This window comes from Protomyctophum bolini (assembly GCF_963924005.1).
Source record: "Protomyctophum bolini genome assembly, chromosome: 14".
Lineage (NCBI taxonomy): Eukaryota > Metazoa > Chordata > Actinopteri > Myctophiformes > Myctophidae > Protomyctophum > Protomyctophum bolini.
In genome coordinates, this window is record NC_137875.1 from 2,514,609 (window position 1) to 2,526,594 (window position 11,986).

At 43.1% G+C, this 11,986-nt stretch overlaps 1 protein-coding gene across 1 annotated transcript; it reads left to right on the forward strand.

Moving 5' to 3' along the window:
• On the forward strand, nt 1-6,024 carry LOC308328192 (2-aminoethanethiol dioxygenase-like). The gene is made up of 4 exons (XM_080781928.1): nt 1-215; nt 1,563-1,767; nt 2,618-2,857; nt 4,323-6,024. Exons 2-4 carry the CDS (start codon nt 1,581-1,583, stop codon nt 4,751-4,753), a joined length of 858 nt encoding a protein of 285 aa, XP_080638054.1. The 5' UTR covers nt 1-215; nt 1,563-1,580; the 3' UTR covers nt 4,754-6,024.
• The last annotated feature ends 5,962 nt before the right edge of the window (nt 6,025-11,986 follow it).

An 11,986-nucleotide genomic window follows, 5' to 3' on the forward strand; every position in this document is an offset into this window, starting at 1 on the left:
GACACAGTGCGGACGTGATAGCATAACATTCACTCAGAAATGGGTCATCATGTGGACAGAAACGACGTGGACCGCTGAGCCTGCAGAACCACAGAACCGGGTCGTCTATCTATGGAATCCACAACGACCGATCCATCCGTGCGATTGTGATAATCGATAATCCTAGACGGTTTAGCCAGGAATAGTCCTCCCAGACAAGAGGCGTCACAACACCGGTGCGTAAAACCCCAACGTGGAGGTCTCTGTCGGTTGGTTGGGCAGAAACGTGCATGCAACATTTCATGTTCATTGTGTCACATTTGACATGCTAACAAATGTTCTCCAAATGTTTTTTTTTTTAAATCCTTATTATCACTGTCATACTTAGAGACCTTACCATTACCGGTATGTACAAACACTACAGCTATGACAACCAGAAGAATCTGTGAAGAATGATATTGCCTTTTTTTTTTATATATATTTATTTTATTCCAGTATTTGTAACTGCATTTTGTCCTGTTATTTGTAGAGTAGAGTAGAGTAGAGTTTGTTTATTTTGGTCATTAAAACAAATCAATACAGTGTCTGCTTAAAACAAGAAAACAAAACAAAAACAAACAAACGTAACATAAAACAAAGACAGACAGGACAATATACAGTTAACAGGAACAAGACAAAAAAGAACAAAAACAACTAAACAAAACAAAACACAAAACGAGAAAACAAAACATATCAATGTTCTATAATGTATCTACTATAATAGATACTTGTACTTGTAATGTTGATAGCAATATGAGTTTAATACAGACTATTAGAAATGCATAACAATAATAATAATAATACAAATCTACTAATCAAATGATTCCCGAGCGCGGCACGGCTGCAGCTCACCGCTCACAAGAGAGATGGGTCAAATGCGGAGAACACATTTCACTGCGGTAACGTGTGTGACAAATCGTATGACTTTGACTTTGACCTTTGAGAAGGGTCGGTCAGTGCGGGCACTCGGCACACCCGGGGTGCAGCAAGTGCACTAGGTTTTCGAACGACAACGCACCAAGTGTCACTGAATGTAAACGAACGACAAGAGGACACACCACACCACACCAGCGCTTCAGTGCGGATTTCCGAACGCACCCTTTTAACTCATTTTTTGACCTGAGGACGATTCTACTAAATCCTGACAGTTTTCTGGAAAACCCTATGTTTCTATGTCAGTGGTTCTCAAACATTTTCATGTCAAGGACCCCCAAAAATATATGTAATTCAGGCTGCCGACCCCCATCTGAAAATATGTACAGTAGTTCCAGCCTGGAACCCCTCAGAAGCAAGTATTTTAGTAAAACAAAAAAAACGTTCGCTCTGAAAGAATATACATTCAAAAGATTTGCGACACATTTTCACGATTTTTTCAAAAAAATAGCAGATCTACAAGCTATTTTTCAATAGCTTGTTCGCCATGAAAGAATATACATTCAAAAGATTTGCGCCACATTTTCACGATAAAAAAAAGAAGAAAAAGCAGATCTACAAGCTATTTCTCAATAGCTAAAGTGGTGCTTCTTGTCTCCGTGCGTACGCAGGTGGATGGTGGGGGTGGGATGCTCCACCGGGACCCCAGCAGCATGACGACGGCGTGCATTGTGCAGCGGATCGCCCGCCAGGCGCTGGCCACCTTCAGAGGGCCGTGCCCCGGACACGGGGCCTCCTTCCTGGACAACCACAGCAAGCTGAGGACCCTGATGAGCCAGCTCCGGGCCAAGGACCTGAGCCTGGTCCCCAGGAAAGGTGAGGAGGAGGAGGAGAGGGGCAGTGGTGGGGATGGTTTACTTGTACACACCCAAGACTTCAGTTCAAATGGTTTATTTCATATTTGAACAAATACGGACAAACGTTTCGGCTATCCAGCCTCCATCAGTGTCTTCAACACTGATGAAGGCTGGATAGCCGAAACCTGGACTCCCCCAGAGTTGGTGTCGGAGTGTCCTTGAGCAAGACTTAATCTGAACCCCCTAATTGCTCTCTTTCGACGTGCAGGTTGGTGCCTTGCATGGTTTCCTCCGCCATCGGTGTATGAATGTGTGTGTGAATGGGTGAATGTGAATGTAAAGCACAGTCTATGTAAAGGTGTGTGAATGCATGTGTGAATCAATGTAATGCACAGTCTATGTAAAGGTGTGTGAATGCGTGTGTGAATCAATGTAAAGCACAGTCTATGTAAAGGTGTGTGGATGCGTGTGTGAATCAATGTAATGCACAGTCTATGTAAAGGTGTGTGAATGCGTGTGTGAATCAATGTAAAGCACAGTCTATGTAAAGGTGTGTGGATGCGTGTGTGAATTAATGTAAAGCACAGTCTATGTAAAGGTGTGTGAATGCGTGTGTGAATTAATGTAAAGCACAGTCTATGTAAAGGTGTGTGGATGCGTGTGTGAATTAATGTAAAGCACAGTCTATGTAAAGGTGTGTGAATGCGTGTATGAATCAATGTAATGCACAGTCTATGTAAAGGTGTGTGAATGCGTGTGTGAATCAATGTAATGAACAGTCTATGTAAAGCGCTTTGGATAAAAGCGCTAATATATAAATGCACCATTTAATTTACCTTTTCTTCTTTTTCCCTTTTTTCCCACGCTAGGTGACGGCCGTCCGTCCGGCTCGGCGCTGCACCCGTTCCACGGCGCGCCCCCGGTCACCTACATGCACATCTGTGAGACGGAGGACTTCAGCATGGGCGTGTTCCTCCTGACCGCCGGGGCGTCCATCCCTCTGCACGACCACCCGGGCATGCACGGCCTGCTGCGCGTGGTCTACGGCACGGCGCGCATCACCTGCTTCGACCGCACCGACACCACCGCCGCCTCAACGGCACAGCCAGGTCAGTACCGACGACTATAGGCATGTAACGATATATATCGTATATTATCGCGATATATATATCGATATTATTATCCACGACGATATGTGTCGATTTAGTTTTTATTGTTTTTTAGGGGGGGGGGGGGGGGCTAGTGTGTGATAAGAAATGTCAGCTGTAATCATATTCCATCATATTCACATGATTTTGGAGAGAAATAATGAGACAGTAGAGGCCTGGAGAGGGGGGCTGTATTATGTGTCTGTGACTGTGCCCAGGTGATGGTCGTTATTGATGCTCATTAATACATCAAGGAAGGCAATTATCTTTGCAATGTAGTTAAATAAAAATTGTGGAAAAAAGCTTTTTGGGGGGGGAAGATAAATCATGAAAGAAAAATAAAAAGGTAATTTCTCTGGAAAATCATTGTGTAGAAAATATCGTGAAAAATCGTATCGTGAACCTCGTATCGTGATACGTATCGTATCGTGAGTTGAGTGTATCGTTACATGCCTACTACCGACCGCACGGCACCGCAAGGTCAGTACTGACCGTACAGACACCGCGGCACAGCCAGGTTCGGCCCGACGCCCGTCACAACAAGTTAAAATGGTCTGATCCAGTGGTTTTCAACCAGTGGTCCGACCGGCAGACACCATGTGATGCGGTCTACTCTAGACCGGATGGTAAATTCTGGTTTCTGGCTTTTGTTTTGGCCTCGCTTTGTTTTGGTCGTTCCCCCGTTTGGTTTCTACTAGTCTGGCCAGTCGCTACGAGTTGGAATAAAATATGGAGATATACCGAACGAACTATTCCACGATGTACTTGAAGAAACGTGTCAGCTTTTATATTGGGTAGGCCCTAAAATTACGATGCCCTTGATCACGGGGAATTTGGGGTAAGGAAAGAAAAGGAAAGGTACCATGTTTACCCAGGGTAACTGGACTAAGGAAAGGAAAGGTACTATGTTTACCCAGGGTAACTGGACTAAGAAAAGGAAAGGTACTATGTTTACCCAGGGTAACTGGACTAAGAAAAGGAAAGGTACTATGTTTACCCAGGGTAACTGGACTAAGGAAAGGAAAGGTACCATGTTTACCCAGGGTAACTGGACTAAGAAAAGGAAAGGTACTATGTTTACCCAGGGTAACTGGACTAAGGAAAGGAAAGGTACCATGTTGTTTACCCAGGATAACTGGACTAAGCTCAAGAACTTGTTTACAGCCAGGCCCTGCTCATAGAACATTTCATGGTCGGGGTTCAATGCCTTGTCCAAAGGGCACTTCAGCGGTGGTAATTTTAACGTGCCGGTCCGTGGATACGAACTAAAGCGACCTTCACGATATCAAGACCGCTCCGCAAACCGTTCGGCCACCGCTGCCCGTGGTTATAATTTCCAGTGCAAAATGACAATAAACAAAATGACTAAAACTAAAATCAAAATTTGCTGCCAAAAACAACAACACTGCTTTCCACCGCTGCCCAGGTGCGCCGGCCCCCTCCTCCTCCTCCACGGCCCCCCCGCCGCCCGCCCCTCTGTTCCAGCGCGGCGCCCTGCGGCGGTCGGCGCTGCGCTCGGCGGGCGAGTACACGGAGGACAGCCCGCCGTGCGTTCTCTCGCCGCACGCCAACAACCTGCACCGCATCGACGCCGTGGGCGGGCCCACCGCCTTCCTGGACGTCCTGGCGCCGCCCTACGAGCCCGACGACGGGCGGGACTGCCACTACTACAAGGTGCTGCCGCCGCCGCCGTCTGCGCAGGCGCAGGCGCAGGCCGGCTGCGGCGCTGTGCAGGCGGGAAGCGAGGAGGGTCAGGAGAAACGGGAGGACAAGGAGGTCTGGCTCATGGAGATCTCACAGCCGTCCGACTTCTGGTGCGGCAGCGAACAGTACCCCGGGCCCCACGTGACGTTGTGAGGAGGAGGAGGAGGGGGTGTTTTTATGGCGGCACATACGTTGGGTCCAACGTAGGCCTAGACTAGCATGCGACAGTCCGACACATGTGTGGCCGGTTAAGACTCAACCCTTAGCTCCTGACATGCGTTGCAGTTTAAGACACATTGCTTTGCCGGGTTAAGACTCAACCCATAGCTCCTGACATGCGTTGCAGTTTAAGACACATGCGTGGCCGGGTTAAGACTCAACCCTTAGCTCCTGAACATGCGTTGCAGTTTAAGACACATGTGTGGCCGGGTTAAGACTCAACCCATAGCTCCTGACATGCGTTGCAGTTTAAGACACATGCGTTGCCGGGTTAAGACCCAACCCTTAGCTCCTGAACATGCGTTGCAGTTTAAGACACATGTGTGGCCGGGTTAAGACTCAACCCATAGCTCCTGACATGCGTTGTCAGTTAAGATACATGCATGGCTGGTTGAGACACATGCGTGGCCGGTGTCGGTCGGACTAATGCCTGTTGGACTGTCAGCATGTCGACACCAAACACATGCACCCGTTTTCACGAGGGTAGCTCATACCCTGTAAACATTCACTGTCATTTAATTTAATCTTCCTGATCTAAACCACTTTTCGACCACGCATGGCATCTCATGTTTTCTTCTTTAGTCGGGAGGTTTATTCTGAAATCCTTCCAGAAACAGCAGATCAGAGGTCGTCTGATTATTGATTATTATTGATCATTGATATATGGCACGTGACACTTCCATACTGTGGAGTATGAATGAACCGGGGCTTCCGTTCCGTGGTGAACTGTCACATTTGAAATGGATGAATTAAAAAGGGGGTGATTTTTTTTGTTGCGTTTGTTTGAAATAAGTGTTAAATAAAATAGCTCTATATTGTGATTTGTTTTAATAGAGCAACGTTTCTTTTCTGTCCCAAGGACGTCGTAGTCTCGCGTAGCCAGACAAAGGTTTCACAATATCTATGCTGCTGTATATAGTACTATAGAGTCTGGAGACTGGAACTACAATCTCTATGCTATAATAGTAGAATACTGGACTACTCGCCCCGGTGCTTGCCCGTTTTTCCTCCCGGAATTGTCACCAGTGAGGGGGATAACTTTGTAATATGCTATTGGCTGTTTGTATTCTTTTTGGAAAAATATAAAAAGATACTCCTGTGGAAAGGCTATATTATTTTACTTATATTGACCCTATAAACAATTTAGTATTATTTAGTATATGTAAGGTTTTGCCCACTCAAATGGTACCTCGTCAGATAATCCCCACATATCCTACAACAACTTCTGTGAACAGACTTAAATTATAAATAACAGACTTAAATTATATTTATACTTAGGCTGTCTGCTCTCATGAAAGTTTATAGTTAGAGAAATTCAAAGTACAGCCGTCTGCTGTCCAGCCTCTCCCACCCCTCACTGGGGAAACTTCTGGGAGGAAAACAGAAATGGGGCGAGTAGTCTTGCTAATAGTACTGTAGAGTCTGGAACTACAATCTCTATCCTATCTAGTACTGTAGAGTCTGGAACTACAATCTCTATCCTATCTAGTACTGTAGAGTCTGGAACTACAATCTCTATCCTATCTAGTACTGTAGAGTCTGGAACTACAATCTCTATGCTATAATAGTACTATAGAGTCTGGAACTACAATCTCTATCCTATATAGTACTATAGAGTCTGGGACTACAATCTCTATCCTATAGTACTATAGAGTCTGGAACTACAATCTCTATCCTATCTAGTACTGTAGAGTCTGGAACTACAATCTCTATCCTATCTAGTACTGTAGAGTCTGGAACTACAATCTCTATCCTATCTAGTACTATAGAGTCTGGAACTACAATCTCTATCCTATCTAGTACTGTAGAGTCTGGAACTTCAATCTCTATCCTATCTAGTACTGTAGAGTCTGGAACTACAATCTCTATCCTATATAGTACTATAGAGTCTGGAACTACAATCTCTATCCTATCTAGTACTATAGAGTCTGGAACTACAATCTCTATCCTATCTAGTACTATAGAGTCTGGAACTACAATCTCTATCCTATAATAGTACTGTTAGAGTCTGGAACTACAATCTCTATCCTATCTAGTACTGTAGAGTCTGGAACTACAATCTCTATCCTATCTAGTACTGTAGAGTCTGGAACTACAATCTCTATCCTATAATATTACTGTAGAGTCTGGAACTACAATCTCTATCCTATCTAGTACTGTAGAGTCTGGAACTACAATCTCTATCCTATCTAGTACTGTAGAGTCTGGAACTACAATCTCTATCCTATATAGTACTATAGAGTCTGGAACTACAATCTCTATCCTATAATATTACTGTAGAGTGAGGGAAAAAAAGACAAATGTACAGTATGTGGACCATGGTGACATTGATCAATTCTTGATTTAAAAAAAAAATGCTTCTAATATATTATTTATGCCTCAAAATGTATAAATCTCACACTATTAAGGCAACCAGGCCGGTTCCACACGCTGCACAAGGTGCCCTTTTTTTTCCACTTGAGCACCTGCCCCTCTAAATGTCTGTGCACGCCACTGTGTCTTTAGTTTACACCAGAACAATAATATAGCAATATAACAATAATTACTATATGAATGTAGAAGTTGAGCATTATTAGAGAGATCACTTGCAACAGGAATGGATTAAAGGGTATTTGATTTGGTCAGTCTATCAATAGAATGCATGATTCTACAATCTATATGTATGACAAAACGCTGTGGAAATGTGGTGCAAATCTTTGAATATATATATTCATTCACAGCAAATGTTTTTTAACTCGATTCTTTGCTTCTGGGAGGTCCCTCCCTGGAACAACGTATTTTCAGATGGGGGTCGGCGGCCAATTACATATAATTATTGTTGGGGTCCTTGACATGAAATATTGGGAACCACTGATATAGAAAAATGAGGTTTTTTTTAGAATCGTTCCCAGGTCTAAATGGGTTAAACTCTAATGTATCTGATGTATTTCAAGCAAAGTGGAAGTTAAAAAGCCAAATTTAGGGCTCTAGTGTGTAGGACTCCTTGTTTCACGTCACACCGTTTAGGTGCAGTAATCCTGGTCTCTAAACTGCCTCCCCCTGGCCAGCCGGGGCGCCTGATGGAGGGGAAAGGAACTGGTTGGAATAACGTGTTCCTTCCACGCGCTATGACGTCCAACCAGGGAAACTCCCCCCTGTCAGGTGTAAAGGAGCAACTTGGACACTCGGGCATGAAGGGAGCATGAGTTAAGTCCGTTGCTCTCCCCAGGTTGGCGGAGGGTGTGTAGAGCCCAGGATCACAGTAGATGATTGGCACAGGGGTGAAAAATGGGTTACAAAATCGTGGGATAAAAAATATAAGAAAAAAAAACAGAAGAAAGACAATAATATTGTGCAGGTTAGAAGCCAAAAGGCTTATCGAGAACTTCCCCCTAAAAGTATATAAAATACCAGTAATACATTCAATGTTTAAATGCAGATATCTGTTTCACAAAATGACAGTTTGGGTCTTGTGGCCCGACTTCTGCGTGCCTGCTTACCCTTTTCCCCTAAACTTCTTTCTTTGCCATATTTTATTATCTTGAAAAACATTTTTTTAAATAGTCCCAACTAGCCGTTCTTGTAGATCGGCTATTTGGAAATGTTTTTCAAAATAGTGAAAAATGGCAAATTAGTTCAGGGAGTTATAGTTCAAAGGAGTTCAGGTAAGAGTGGCCCTTGGTCTGACCAAACCTTTCAGTCTATGAGCATAGTTGTGTGACGACTAGTATCGTTAAAGCGATTATATCTTTAACCCATTCTGACCTGAGATCAGATTCATAGGAGGTTTCCACTGGACACGCACTGGTCTGATTAACCCATTCTGACCTGAGATCAGATTCATACGAGGTTTCCACTGGACACACACTGGTCTGATTAACCCATTCTGACCTGAGATCAGATTTTTTTTTTAAATCAGTCGTTCTTCGATTATTCAAAAATAGCAGACCTACAAGCTCGTAGCACGCCACTCGGTGGCGCGCTATGAGCTTGTAGATCTGCTATTTTTAAATAGCTAAAGCCTTGTTCTCCCCTTGTTCTGCCTGTTAAATTGCCCGTCAGCAACGACATATTAATTGTTTATTTATGTGAACACAAAGTTATTTTTAAATAAAAGAAAGGTTGAGAATCACAGTTCTATACAGGTTTGTATTTATTACAATGATTTCCATCAATCCAACAGAAGCTTCAGCGTTGGACTCATTTTTGTTTTGGACTCATTTTCATAATAATAATAATCATAATTGACACATCAGAGCTGAGATTAATTTATTTAATATTTTCTTATACATTCAACATTGCTGGTGTTTATATGTGAACAGACCTGTACCGTATATAGCAAAACTAAACCACCAGCGTTGTTTTTATTTTCTCCAAAATATCCATTCTTATAAAATTACTGTTGGCACAAAAGGTTTCTATTTCCATGCGAGTCATCGTCAATCAATCAATCAATCATATGTTATGATATGATATATATGATGCAGTATAAGTTATGTGGGAGCGTGCCTACTGAGTGACACAAAGACTCAGTCCATACATCCAAACAAAAAAGTCAAATCTGATTGCATTAAACAACCTTAATAAAGGACAACTTTAGTTTTTTTTTTCAACCAAGGTTCATGTTTTAGGAAAGTAAAAGATGAGTGTTAATTCAAAACATTTTTTTGCTTTGTTTTAGTGATTTTAGCTGTTTTTGACAGGGGGGGCGGGGACATTCGAGCATGGGGCTAAATATGTATATATTTCTTTAGTAGGACTACAGTAAATAATCAAATTAAAAAAATATATCAAATTTTGTAAAAATTATTTGATATTTAGCTCATCTTTTAACTTTCTCCTACAACCTAAAACATGAACCTTGGTTGAAAAAAACTAAAGTTGTCCTTTAAACTCAATTTGCCATTCACTTTATGCATATACTCTCAGTCTCCGGCAGAAACCTCGTCTCCATATTTTAACGTTTTGTGTATTTTTCATAAATCAACACCCTATACTTGATCAGATCACACCACGGCGTCACACCAAAGCATCACAAGTGGGGCCCTTGTGATGCCCCGGGGCCCCTCGAGGGAGTTCCAGGGGGTCCCCAGCTAAATGATAGTTTTGAACCAAATGGACCCTCATCGGTCTAACTCTGAGAGTGTATACAACAAACGGAACCAGATGGACCCTGACGGGTCCATTTGGTTCCGTTTGTATGTACACTAAAATTAACATTGATTTTACAATATAAATCGGGGGTCCCAGAGATAGAAATGTCATTAAATGGGTGTCCGTAGCCTAATGCATGTCAAACTGGGGGGTCTTTGAAATTACATGGGTTGAGAATCACTGCTAGAGCTGTAAAAATCCTCTCTTATGGGGGTCCCTGGCGGGCATATCTTTTCAAATGGGGGTCCGTGGGGCTGATTAGTGTCAATTTGGGGGTCCTTGACATGAAAAAAGTTTTGGAAGCACCGATCTGGGTGGTGTCAAAGGTCACGTCTCACCTGGACACAGAATCATTCTGATTCTGACCCCTAGTCTGACCTGCTGGTCACGGTAGAAGAGGAAAAGTTATACATTGTAACAAAATTAATCTCCTGGCATCCATGTTTTTCATCAAAAATGTTTAAGAGAAACGTGTGTGTGTGTGTGTGTGTGTGTGTGTGTGTGTGTGTGTGTGTGTGTGTGTGTGTGTGTGTGTGTGTGTGTGTGTGTGTGTGTGTGTGTGTGTGTGTGTGTGTGTGCGTGTGTGTGTGGCGTAATATTATTTTTTACTGGGTGACAGTGACTATTTTTGAACTTCTGCATTGTTACCCCTGTGACATCACATCTATATGAAGTCATGTGATCATGACGGACGTTGGTCACTCACTGCTAGAGTTATGTAGGAACTACTAGGATTATGTAGGATTGATGAATGCTAGAAATGGTAGTAGGTAGGTAGTTCAATAGAGGGTAGAGGGCAAATTGAGTGGCAAAGCAACATGCAAAGTGAGTTTAACGTTGTTTAATGTTGTTTAATGCAATCAGACAGGACTTTTCTGTTTGGATGTCTGGGCTGTCAAGGCCAGGAAGTAGTTTTTTGCCACCCAGAGTCAGTATAGGCATTCCTGCATAACTTCTGGGTTTGATGATGCATACCCTCTATAGATAAGGACCAGACAGAGGCTATGGATGGAGCAGCTCTTTAGCCCCACCTAGAGGTCAGTTCGTTGTACTGCTGTGCCCATAGCAGAGCTTATAGTGATGTCCACTTAAGTTTGTGTTTTCTTGTTTTTAACACCACCAGTACATTAAGTCCAGTGCCTTTTTATAGGGAGTACAGTATTCATATTCATAAAGTGAATGGCAAAGTGACTTTAATGTTGTTTAACGTTGTTTAACCCATTTTGGGGCGGGAACCCCTTTTGGTGATTTAAGGATCATGTTATACTTTTAGCAATTGAAAAATAGCAGATCTACAGGTCTGCTATTTTTTTTTGAAAAGTCGTGAAAATGTGGTGCAAATCTTTGAATATATATATATTATTTCAGAGCGAACGTTTTTAACTCAAATCTTTGCTTCTGGGGGGGAGCAACGTATTTTCAGATGGGGGTCGGCGGCCAATTACACATATAATCTTTGTGGTCCTTGACATGAAAGTGTTTGAGAACGACTGTTTGTATATGTACAGTACGGGGCTGTCAAGGCCAGAAAATATTATTTTGCCACTCAGCAGGCGTTCCTCCATAACTAGTATGATGATGATGATGATGTCACGTTCATACCCTCTATTCCCTAAATCCTCTCTCTCTCTCTCTCTCTCTCTCTCTCTCTCTCTCTCTCTCTCTCTCTCTCTCTCTCTCTCTCTCTCTCTCTCTCTCTCTCCTCTTGTTTCAATAAAAATTCTAAGCATGTTATTATCCAAAGACCAGGAGATATTTTCTCGCGCTTTGATATCTGCTATACTTCCGATGCTTCCTCGTGTGGCGCTGTAGTGTGATGAAGCAGGGCGCGTTGATTTACAGAAAATACACAAGAAGTGAAGGGGTCATACCTATGTTCCCTCAGCCCTATGTTCCCTCAGAAGGAGCATTGGTCCGAGGTGCGCTGGGGGTCGGGAGAGGGTGGGTGGTTAGGTTTAGGTGTCTGCCCCGGGGGAGGTGAGGGTTAGGGTGAGGGTTTGAGGTAGGTTGTCGATCGGACCGTCGGCATATTGA

Bases quoted from the DNA above. Each gene is read 5' to 3' on its own strand.
- LOC308328192 (XM_080781928.1), top strand. From the start codon at position 1,581: ATGCTCCACCGGGACCCCAGCAGCATGACGACGGCGTGCATTGTGCAG. The intron at 1,768-2,617 runs GTGAGGAGGAGG...TTCCCACGCTAG, and splicing joins GAGCCTGGTCCCCAGGAAAG to GTGACGGCCGTCCGTCCGGC. The intron at 2,858-4,322 runs GTCAGTACCGAC...ACCGCTGCCCAG, and splicing joins CGCCTCAACGGCACAGCCAG to GTGCGCCGGCCCCCTCCTCC.